The sequence below is a fragment of the Coturnix japonica genome, chromosome 4 (genome assembly GCF_054131305.1).
Source record: "Coturnix japonica strain WE chromosome 4, WE-NBRP24, whole genome shotgun sequence".
In the NCBI taxonomy this organism is placed as follows: Eukaryota; Metazoa; Chordata; class Aves; order Galliformes; family Phasianidae; genus Coturnix; species Coturnix japonica.
The window spans coordinates 71,550,844-71,563,363 of record NC_140666.1 but is presented as its reverse complement, the minus strand read 5'-3'; the positions used below and the strand labels follow the sequence as shown (position 1 = coordinate 71,563,363).

Genomic DNA, 12,520 nt, shown 5'->3' with positions numbered 1-12,520 from the left:
GCTACTCATGGCTGGAACAACAGGGCATTGCCTGCCACAGCCTTTTGCTGAGCATATACTCTACCTCTCTGTCATTTCATTGCATGGCACGGGCAAAATGGAATGTTTACTGGGGGAAGTGTCCTGTCCTTTGCTGTCTTTCATTCATTTTCATGCTACCAAATTCTTAACATTTTGACTAACTGACCTGTTACCTGCAGGCTGTATTTGGCATTTATTGCATGTACACTTACCATTTATTTCAGGTCTGATTAAAATTAGTACTAGAGAAGACATGAAGTTAACTCACTAGAGAACTAGAACTAGTGTCCCTTAGACTAAAAAAGTATCCTGTGGGCCTTCGCTTGTTTTTTATCTCTGCTATATAGTTTTATTAATAGTGTTTATCTGCTTTACAACACACTGCACAGTCACCATATCAGGCTCCTGGGAAGGGTATTATTTATGCAAGATGTGAAAGCATTTTCATGACATTTAATTACAAAATTAGGTTTTCATCTGCAGACTCAATGAACACAACTCTCTAAGAAGGAAAGAAAAAAAAAGAAAAAACAGCAAAAAAAAATACACTTTAAGTTTTCTAAAGTCAGAGGAGGTTATTAAAAACTCTGTTATCCCATCAGTGGTCTCTGCTTCTGATAATACTCATTAATTAACAATTTCTAATACCATTATAGTGGCTATGTATGTTACTGAGAAACATGGCTTAATTGTGTTACTGAATAGCATAAAGATATAGGTCTTCCAATCAGTTCTTCTGCATTAAATCCATTCTCTGAAATACTCCAAATAAGAGTTCATGTGCCCAACATGCAACCCTAAAGACCCCTCAATTGCTGCAGCTTTGGAGGTGACTACATGCCTCTGTGTTAATCCCTTAGATGCCTAATTCATCTCTTTTTGTCTTGCTCAAAATTACCTCTGTCTAAGCTCTTTGGCTCATCACTTATCCTAAATACCATACCAAAATAGGAATTTAGAAATGAAGCATCCCTTGTTATAGATATTAGCGCAACTATATTTCCTTGAATATAAAAATAAGGTCCCATCTCTTAGAAGGCATGTGGGTACATGAACCCAGCAGAAGAAAGTATATTTTCTTTGGTACAAAGCATAATAGAGGGCAATAAGAGAGCTCTAGTTTTTAATTCTTGATGATTGTTGTCCAGAAATCAATGTCATGTCCTCCCAGCTAGCTACACTGCTAGGCTCAGGGTATCTTCTGTATGCTTGTATCTCTGGATGCTCAGAGAGGCACAGTAAGCAGCACTGGCAGGGGAAGCATTTCTCTGTTACCTGTTCTTCACCTAAGAGATGCAAGACAAGATGTTAAATCCTTTCATGGTTCTTCCCTGCTTGGGTGAGTGTTGTGATTATTTTACAGAAAAAAGCAAGTTTACACCACCATGCTCTTCTCTTGAAGACAAGGTGGATCTTCCAGAAAAGGTACTTATCTCACACACTGTAGGAAGGGTAGACATTTCCACAGGCAAGGTTATCCCCAAGGATACCCCCATTCTGGGGGTGTTTGCTGAAACCCTTTATTAGAACTAACCCTTGTAGTCTGTTTCTCTACCCAGCCCACTCTGTTAGAAACTGCAATGAGACCTATCTGAAAATTAACAGGAATTTGTGCTTTCATTAAAAGTTACCTGCAAGATCTTGTGGTTTATGTGAGAGGGAAAATGTACAAGTCCATTAAGAAGTCTTACACTCAATTGAAAAAAAAAAGGGGGGGGTGGGGGGGGGGGGGAGGCAAAGGGAGAATGAATCATTTGATCATTTGTGTGAAGGAGAATTTGAGTGAGTGAGCAGCTCAAATGTACACAGGTAGGCAAAATCTTCTACAGTACTTCCTCTACTCTATTCACATACTCTCTCCTTATTTTATTCTCTTTTGCTGTTTTGCTGTTTTTCTCACCTCCGCACGTAGTCAGGGAGATTGAAGACCCAGCAATGACGGTGAAAGAAAAGGCAACTACATGGACTAAATGTATATAATCACATAAAAGACAGAAGGGAGATTTTGGAGGAAGTAGATTGTTGATATTTTTATCTCCAGAAAAAAAGAAAAGCTCTGATGAAGCAAGGTGTATCAGGGAAGTAGGTCATGAATTTCTTGGAGGAAGCACATTCATCCTGCATGATAGACTGTTAGTTCCTACTCATCATGTCCTGAGAAATCCTTCAGAGTCATTTTCTATCTATCTCTCCACCACTAGGAGAAGGCTCTGAAACTTAGAAATACTGTACTGTGGTTGAAGTTCAGAGCCAAAGGAAATGGTTCACTTTGTTACAGCTGCCCTCTTTATAAGTAACACCACCATCATTCTCATACCTCTTATCAGAAACATTACTCACAGCAAAAGACTTCAGCACTTGTACTCCATCCTTTCAGCTCCAGTTACAGTCAGTTTTTGTACTGACTGTACAACGAACCCTTTTTGTTCTTCATGGAACTGAAACCAATACCTTTATAAAGTTTCTGAAATGCCCATAGCCTTGCCAACACCACCATCTCCTTGTACTTCTGTAAAGCCTCCAGGGAAAAAGAAGAGAGAAATTAGAGCATGCCTCAGTGAGCCAAAGTGCTGTTTCTCAAGCCAAGGAGCATAAATACACATCCAGGCAGACTGAAAAAAAAATAAATGTATCTTTTTCTCAGCACAGAAATGTCTTTATTATACTTCCATGACAATCATTTCAAAATGAAAAAAAAAAATATTTCTTCTTTCATGCTTTCTGCAGGCAGCCGTAGTTATAAAAACAAATATATTTACCTATGAATTTCAGCCAAGTTATTGGAGGCAGAGACACAATTATTTGCACCAGGTAAAGAAAAAAGTCAAATGAAAATATTTGTTACTGTTCAGAAGGCATTATTTTCCTCCTGGAAAAAAAAACAAATTTGAAAAAGTCCCATTCCCTGCTGAAACATAAGATCCGTTATATATTAGTAGTCAGAACATAAATGCCTTTTCTGCCAGTTGTCAATAGCCTCGTTTTATAGGTAGGCAATCCAAGGCAGTGGTAAAAGCATCAGGAAGTTACATGTGCCCAAACTGAGATGAAGCAAAAAGTGGAACAAAGGGCTGATATTTAAGAGGTCTGCACCAACTCTGATCTTCTGCTCACTAAGTTGCACTGCCTCACAATGGCCAGTATTAGAAGAAAATTGCTGTTCTGAAGGCAAATGCATGCTAGAAATCACAGCTTTTTTTAATTCTTTTTTCTCTCCCTACTTTTTACTTCTGTATTTATGAATTTGAAGAATATTCTCTCTGTGCATGTATCAGAAGGTACACTGTATCACATTACAGCTATCAGGAAAAAAAAAGTGGAGGCATCTATTTTTAGAATATCTTTTAGCTACCAGCTACTCTGTATCTTCAACTTCCTAAAATTTGGTTTAGATAAAATGCCTTCTTCACCTAAGCTTCATTTGTTCAAATCAGTTTAGTTTCATTTAATTGCTTGCAGATTAGACTAACAAGAAGTTAACATGTGTACTGCACTGAGATTTTCACTGAAATCATGTTTATTTTTCACATTAGCGCACTGAAAATAAGTTTAGATAAATATACTTTTCTCTTTGCAGTTTAAATGATTCACTATTGTTGAGCCATTAGCATTCTTGTTTTGAGTTTGAGAGGACTTGGCTATTTGCAGTGATTTTATCTCCAGTTCACACATGCAAATGTATCAGCATAGGTAGGACCACTTATTGTTGAATATCACTCCTATATTTGAGAAGTAAAAAAGGAAGACCTGGGGAACTACAGGCCAGTAAGCCTAACGTATGTGCTTGTAGATATCAGAGAACAGATTTCTCCTGGAAGACATATTAAGGCACATGAAGAATGAGCAGGTGATCAGAGACAGCCAGCATGACTTCACCAACAGCATATCATACCTGACCAATCTAGTGGCCGTGTATGATGTAGTGATGGCATCAGTGGACAAAGGAAAAGCAACTGATGTCATCTACCTGGACTTGTGCAAGGGCTCTGACATGGTCCCACACCACAGCTTGTGGTGATGACATCCAGAGAGACCTGGATACACTTGAAAAGTGGACACATCAGAACATAATGAGACTTGACAAAGCCAGGTGCAAGGTTTTGTACTTGGGTGGAGGCGATCCCAACTATGAGTATAGACTAGGTGAAGAATTCATTGAGAGCAGTCCTTCAGAGAAGGTCTCAGGAATGCCAGTGGTCAAAAAGCTGGGCATGATTCAGCAGTGTGCTCTTCCTGCCCAGAAGGCCAACAGTGTCCTGGGCTGCATCAGAATAGGAGTGGTGAGCTGGGAGAGGGAAGTGATTGTCTCGCTCTACTCTGCCCTTGCAAGGCCCTATTTGAACTACTGTCCAAGCCTGAGGCCCCCAGTACGGAAATGATGTTGAGCTTTTGGGGAGGGTCCAGAGGAGGGCTCCAAAGAGGATAAAAGGGATGGAGCACCTCTCCTGTAAAGGACGTTGGAGGGAGTTGCGCTTGTTTAGCTTGGAGAAGTGAAGGCTTTAGGGAGATCTCACTGCAGCCTTCCAGTACTTGAAGGGAACTTACAAGCCAGACAGGAACCAACTTTTTACACAGTCTGATAGGGATAGGACAAGGAGGCATGGCTTTAACCTAAAAGATGGTAGATTCAGGTTAGATGTTAGGAAGACATTTTTTACAGAGACTGATGAGGTGCTGGAACAAGTGGTCCAGAGAAGCTGTGGATGCCCAGTTCCAGGAGACATTCGAGGTCATGTTGGATGGGATTCTGGGCAGCCTAATCTAGTGGCTGGCAACCCTGCCTGTGACAAAGGCATTGGATTTGGTCATTCACCAACTACATATCTGTATTTTCAATGAACCTGCAGCTTTCTGTGTTGGCAAACAATCAAGATCCAATTCAAATCTTGTTAGTTTTCTCCTTTTGGTCATCACTGGGTTTGTATCTATAATTTTAATATCTTCCCATACCCAGAGTAGAAGGAAAATGTTTTCCATCCGGACCTAAACAAGAATTCTTTAATTTGCCTTTAATAATTTTCCTTTAATTTCAGCCTCAGGCACAACAAAGCTAAAAAGACTACTGCTGAGGTTGTTCCGTTGCCAAGCTCTCTCTGATACAATTAGTTGTTGAGGGTTTTATACATTTATCAGCCTGGTAGCTTTAAACAGTTCAATCATCTTCAATCTAATGAATCTTTAATTTGTTATTTTACTATTAAATGAAAATGACTTATCAGGTGGGAAATTTAAATTCACAGGTCTGTATATAACACTGTTTCCTAGTACTGAATATAGCATAAACATTACACTTGCTTTTAAAAATTAATTTCCTATAATAATCATCAAATTGTCCCAATGTCATTATTGCAAATTGAAGTTTTAGGTTATTACTGCAGAGTACTGTGTTATTTTTCATACAGGACATAAATGACAATATTCTTACTTTCATTTAGCATGATGAAACATGAAGACCTTGAGAAACTTTATTTTCTTTAAATTCTGTTGTTCTTGTTTTCCTACTTAAATGTATAGTGAATAAGCAGAGAGGGACAGACACTTCCAGAGGCTGCTGCCTGCCTCTAGCATAACTGCACCTTGGACACTGAAGCCACTGGAGGAAGGTGCGCCATTCTGAGTCTCTTATTTAGGCATCTAAAGTTTTGGATGTTTTCGTGGAACCCTAGCACAATATGCAAACAGACAGAGATCCAGAAGAGTAGAGAAGAGATGGCTTTTCCTTGGAAACAGCCTAGAAGGAGATACATAGAATCCTCACCATATGCAAGAATGGAAGATGCTGTTCTCACAGCCTGTGCATGCAATGCACCCACTCAAAGGCTATTATGTAGCATAACAAACAAATTTCATTAAGATTTCAGTGAACACATACTTTTGTTCTACTTTTTTTTTGTTGTTCTACTTTTGTTCTTAGTTATGGTTTTTGTTTTGTTTTGTTTTGTTTTGTTTTTAAACCAGAAATCACAGTTGATTGAAATCATACTATAAATCAAGCAAAATATGTTTAAGTGAAGAACTTTTCCCCAGGAGCTTGGCATGTTCATCGTTTTCTCAGTAGAAAGCAAAGCTTCAGAGGTGTGTTCTGAATGTGACTAATTCATGCAGCTCATGAAAAACTTCTATGAAAATCCCACCTGTGATTTCCAGCCATGCAGTGAGCACAACTACAGAAGACCATTCAATTAGAAAATGCAATGTCTTTCAAAAAATATTTGCATAGGCCTCCATTTTATTTAAAAGCACATGACAAAATCATCCACAGGGATTCCAGTATTACAGGACTTGGGGGTATTGGTGGATGGTAAGGTGGGCATGAGCCAGCAATGTGCCCTTGCAGCCCAGAAAGCCAATTATATCCTGGGCTGCATCAAAAGAAGGGTGGCCAGCAGGGTGAGGGATGTGATCCTGCCCCTCTACTTTGTGCTGGTGAGGCCTCAATTAGAGTACTGCATCCACATGTGGAGACCTCAGTACAGGAGAGACATGGATCTGCTAGAGTGCATCCAAAGGACCACAAAAAATGATCCAAAGGACAGAGCAGCTCTCCTATAAGGACAGGCTGAGGGAGGTGGGGCTGTTCAGCCTGAAGAAGGGAAGGCTCCAGGAAGCCGGTGTCCAAAGGGGAGCTACAAGAAAGAAGGGGACAGACTCCTTAGAAGGGCATGTGGTGATAGAATAAGGAGAAATGATTTCGTTTGGATATAAGGAAAAAGTCTTCTACAGTGAGGGTAGTAAGGTACAGGAACAGGTTGCCCCATCCCTAGAGACATTCAAGTCAAGGCTGGACCAGGATCTGAGCAACCTGATTGAGCTGTGGGTGTCCCTGCTCATTGCAAGGGAGTTGGACAAGATGACCTGTAAAGATCCCTGCCAGCTCTAAGGATTCTATGATTCTATTGTGTTCATGTTAAAATCCCCACCCCCACCCCCTTTTTTTTTTCTGAAGTGGTTAGGAAGATGATCTCTTATATAGGATTGCTTATGTAGAATCATAGAATCACAGAATCACCAAGGTTGGAAAAGACCTAAAAGATCATCCAGTCTAACTATTCACCTATAATAGCTCCCTCTAAACTATGTCCCTCAACACAATGAGTCGTTCCTTGAATATATATCTGTGGCAATAACAGCTAAGGAAGAAAATCTGTGTTTAAATTTTAAGGTAGTGCTTTTCTTTTCTCACCTCTCATACAGTGGAATGAGAACAGCATGAACTGTACCAGAAAAGCAAAAAAAAAAAAAAAAAAAACTCCAAAATAAGTTTAAATGAAATGCAGTGCAATAAAACAGGACTTTTTAATATTGACATTTTAATACCACTAATGAATGGCCCAGCTATTGAGCTTTGCTTGGACATCCCATTAGACTTAAATTTAGAAAAAGTGTAGCCTCATGAATTGCTATTTAAGGTAATTTAAAAATTTGCATAGCAAAGCTCCACTAAGAGAAGTTTATGAGATTTCTGCATTACTCTGAATGTACAAGTTCAGCACCTTAGAGTAATTAACCTCATCTGATAAGAGGAAAATAATATTATATTGTGTTTAACCTCTGCAGCTTCAGAATTCCTAAATTACAGGGCTGTCAGACCAACCACTTGCCATCAGAGCCAGCACTGCACTTCACGTGTGCTCTCCCTAATCTGCTCCAGGCAAAAGTCAGCCAGGTTAGAAAATACAGGCTGTGGTCACATTTTGCCTGAAACAGGTTAGGAAGTGTTTGCATTAAGTGCTCTGATGTCTCTGATCTGAGGCTACAGCAACTAACAGGATGAGCCGCTTGAGTACCTTCTGCCAACACAACTGGATTCAGAGACAGATGTCAGCAGCATCACAGTTCTAAAAACAGTGAAACTTCATCATAATCAGTTACTGATTTGCAGGGCTTAGTTACAGCTGAAAAAGTTTAGAACAGCTTCTTGTTATGATAAGTGCTTTAAAAATAATGATTACTTAGATTTTTATTATTTACAAATAAGGTCATTTACATTTTTAGGGTAGTACTATATTTGCATTAGCATTACTTTGCTAATAGATCTTTCCAATTCAAATCAAGATGCTGATACTGTTGGTTCCTCTCCACATTAAGTGTTTCTTCTCATTAATTCAGAATCTTTACTGAATATATTTAAATGAGAAAAGAAATAAAAAATTGAATTCTATTTTAAACAAAGTGAGAATTCTCACTGATTGCTGTGTGCCAACATTTGAATGCAGAATAAATCACAGGGTCAAAAACATGCCACAATTTTGTAGAAAAAATGCAGAAATGTCCTATAGCTTTATCTTCCAAAAAGTTCATTCAATATCTATAGACAGAAAACTACAAAACTAAGTTATAGAGAATGTATTCATAGCATTATAACCAATATTTTAAGTCTCAGTCTAGAAGGTAACACAATTTAAGAACTGACCTCCACAAATCTTTACATTTATACCATATTCATGCACTTAAGTAATAAATTGGGTTTTGGTACTGGTCAAAACGATTTCCCCTTTCTCCACTGTGTATTCCCTGTATGTCTGCTGGGACAAGGACAGTGAATATTTTTTGCAGTGTGAGAATACAAGACTGCAAAGTAACTTGGAGTTCTACAACATCAATCTTGGCATTTCTAGTAGAAGCTGCATTTTTAATAACATTCATGTGAGATGTACCCAAACCCATGTGAACTTTCATCAAACAGAACATCAAATCTTTTGCTCCATTACAGTGAAAGCTAAGAATAAAGCCAAGAGGTACATTCTTATCCTGTAGTCCACAGAAAAGGATTCCTCCTACATCTGATTTTACATTTCTGATTAAAGTCCACCAATGGAAATCAATAATACATGACTCAAAACTGTGATAAGAAAATATGTTGGGTGTTTTTTAATTACATCTTTTGAATGCCTTTGTATTTTTACTATCAGTTAATGTTAAGAAGGATAATACATCTGCTTGAAAATCTACCAGGTGATCATAGTGGGATGGAGCCCAGCACAATAATCTCAATTTAATTTATCTTACATTCTGTGGTTTCCTTTCTGTTAATTTCAAAGTTGTGAAACTATTACAATACTGATGTTTGTGAAATTCAGATGCTGTGGAGGGCTTTCACATCACTGAGAAGAAAAATGTAATCCCTATTTCCCACAAATACACAGGGCCTGCTGGGAGAGAAGTATGGGAACATTCGCATCCCAGGGGAAGTGGAGTCAGCTGAATTTGAAATGATCCTGGATGCTGCCTTGGAGGCCAAGCTAGAGACCAGAATTATAGAAGAGTGGTACTGCAGAGATGAGAACGCAGTGCCACCAGCATATTACCTCAGGCCAAAATCTGAAATGCTGAAGAGCTACCAGAATACAGTAAGTCACATTCACCTCCTTGAAAATTTCTCTCCATCAGTGGAAAAAGCTCTGCAAGAATGAGTGACACAAGTGCCTAATGCAAGCCCTCAGCACCTCCCATACTTTTAACTTAATAATTGCATTCTAATGGAAGATTTTCCAACACCATTAATTATCATTTTTCAAACATTCATTTGTCGTTAATTGGTGACACTAAAAATTATGTGCTACCCAGGGTTCAATTCTACCCTCCTACATTAAAAAGACATTAACACAGAAATGTTTAGTGAGTTGAATACAGTATTATGTTGCTATATATTGCATATTTACTGCAATATCCTTTTGAATAAAGCTCAACTTCTATTTGTTATTAAAAGTTCTTACCTTTTTTTCAATCTAGTGAGAAACAGGAGTTACTGAAGGATGTTTGTAACTTAAAGCTAACACAGAGTTACATCACATAAACACAGGGAAAGTAGTAAAAGACAAACTGTTCCAAACACGTCAAGAAAGTTGCTAAGGAACATAGCCCTCAGGGCCACTCTTTTTTCTGTTGCACCCTCCTGCTTCCAGGAAAACAAGGCACCCCTTCAACATGTCACCTGCTGTAACACAACAGCAACTGCCAGCTGTGTTACAGAAAACACCACTGTGGTATCTGACAGATACCCTCTAAAGGCAATAATGAATTTATCTCACAGGCTCAATGGTACCAGGGTTACTGTTACTATAGCAATGTATGGACTAAAGCAATGTCAGATAAAATCCCATTTTTTTTTTTCAAATATGAAGTGCTGTAGGTACTGGGAAACTCATTTTCAATTTTGAAATCCAAGTTTTAATTATTAATACTTGTCATTAATATGAAAAATAATTTTTAGAAGTATTACTGCTTCTTTAAAGTCATTATTTCAGGCTTGCATCTCAAAATACTTTATAGACAAAGGTTTCCTCGGTCTTATTCTTGGAGAATACTTCATCACCTTCCAACAGAAGGAATTCAGAAACTATTCAAATAGATAAATTTTATTACCCTAAAGTGGAATTTACATCATGATCATCTACAGTATAAAAAGGTGAACTTGTTCATTTATTTTTAGCAGATGTGCATCTCTGTTACCATATTATTTATGACCTTGAGCAGTGGGCCTTTACTTTCTGAAGTTGTAAATGTGTGTATTGTAGCCTAATGTTTAACTGTGGATATTTTTTAAAGATGGAACCTTCTTCAAACTCTATGAATGAGAACAAATGGCAAGATATATCAGAAGAAATAAAGAAGATTTTTAAGACTGCTGTGAAGTTGCTGTATGAAAAAGGAAAAATGAAACACAGCCAAGCAAAGAGATATCTTTCCTCTGGTAAAATTCAGACTATTTCTGTATGTTCATGTATTACCTTTTCTACCAAACTTTCCACAAACATGGAAATATATATTTCTGTTGGCATTTCTCACATGATTGAGGTGGAAAAAAATGCTCATTATGCTTGCTTGAGGCTGAAGCCTTTCTGAAAGTACCCAGCAATTTTTCTGTGCTTTTTCTGCTTCTTACAGAAAACAGACACTATCATTAAAGAGTCTGCATGTTGGGGAGGGAGGGTGGAGGAGGGCAGGATCTTAAACTGTTTAAAAAGAAAAGATAACAGGGACTCTGTGTTCTCTTTTCATCCTCAGCTATTGAAGATGAACTTGACTTTGCCTTGGGTAAACAAACACCAGCTTTCCTAAAGAAGTGTGTTTGCTACATTCGGAAAATTGCCAACATTGAGCGTTTTGTTAAAATTCCAGAGATGGGAAAATACATGGATGTGGTACATTCAGCTGGGAAGTTTCTACGAGATCCTGAAGCTCATGAGAAACTGATCAAGCTCAGGGATGAATTCATTCCTACCATCGTTGCATCCTCCAATCTGAGAGTGTACACATCCGTCACTCACTGTGACATGAAACTGGGGTACTCCCAAGAAGTGGAGAATCATTACATTGAAGGACTTGGTAAACAGTTCTATGAAGACATGATCGATATAATCCAGGCAACAGTGCAGCAGAATTTTGACACCGAGACAGACTTGCTGTATGATGAAGTTCTTCAGCATTCATCACTATGTAAAACATACTCCACTTTTTATGAATACAGATGTGAGGCATTAAACATAGTTCACAAGTATGTTCTACCTAGCAAAATAGGACACATTAACCCTCTTGTCATATACGGAGGACCATGCACAGGGAAAACTCTTTTATTAGCCGAAGTGGCAAAGAAGGTAAATAAATGCCTTACATAGAATGGTGATGCCAGGATCATAAGTGTGTATAGGCCAGCTTAGTAAAATAAAGATTATAAAATACACGTACTGCATATTATTGTATATAAGTTCAGAAAAGGACTGCCTTTTAATAACAACATGTCTATGTCATATACTCAAATGAATTTAAAAAGACATAGAGCTTTCAAAAGGCAGGTAGGGTTAAAAACATGTATTTTAGAATGATCTCTTTCCCTTTGGTTCCACTAAAGTCCAATGAACCTGGAACCGTCTAAACATCATATGCTGTTTTTAATGTTATTCACAGATACAACACGCTTTTCCAAGATATGCTATCTTGTTTAACATTCTCATCAGAAAGTACTCCAGAATTAGCCTGATATACTAACTACAACTATCTGTAATAATCAGCAAAAATACCTTTTTTATCTGACATACTTCTTCAGCCACTGAGCTGAGTACTACAGAGACCTGAGGGGAAACACTGAGCAACACAGAACCAGATGCAGAAAGAAAACAAACAAACAAAAAAAAAAAAAAAAACAAAAACAAACCCGAAAAAAAAACACCCAAAACAAACAAAAAAAAAACCACAAGCTAGCATCTTTAAGCCTAATACTCCAGCTGAAAGTCACAACTTTAAGTCCCCTAGAGGGTGCCCAGAGAATCTGGCACAGTCGGTTGGGAAACAGCCATATCAACCAGAAGGAAATAGACAAAGGAACAATAATGTTTAAAATCCTGCCTTTCTCAAATGTGATTTCCTATAGATTCACATTTGTTGCCTACATAAAATAGGGATTTGCAGTTCAAAATCTCATTTCAGTACATAAGTTCACCCAGAGGCTTTGGTTACATTTTTCTCTTAAAATATTCTGTAATAACTTCAAGTGGAGTGA

The 12,520-nt window shown here is 38.0% G+C and overlaps 1 protein-coding gene across 7 annotated transcripts in view; it reads left to right on the top strand.

Annotated features, from left to right (window-relative positions):
- NWD2 (NACHT and WD repeat domain containing 2) overlaps positions 1 to 12,520 on the top strand; it is a 51,155-nt gene that overhangs the window by 32,260 nt on the left and 6,375 nt on the right. For 4 of the 7 annotated variants that reach the window (XM_015862508.3, XM_085545592.1, XM_015862509.3 and 1 more), the window contains 3 exons: positions 9,168 to 9,371; positions 10,570 to 10,714; positions 11,029 to 11,618. In XM_015862508.3, coding sequence (XP_015717994.2) covers positions 9,168 to 9,371; positions 10,570 to 10,714; positions 11,029 to 11,618 — 939 coding nt within the window. Of the gene's footprint in view, positions 1 to 9,167; positions 9,372 to 10,569; positions 10,715 to 11,028; positions 11,619 to 12,520 lie in introns of those variants that run through there. The other 3 variants (XM_085545594.1, XM_085545593.1, XM_085545595.1) reach the window with 3 other exon arrangements.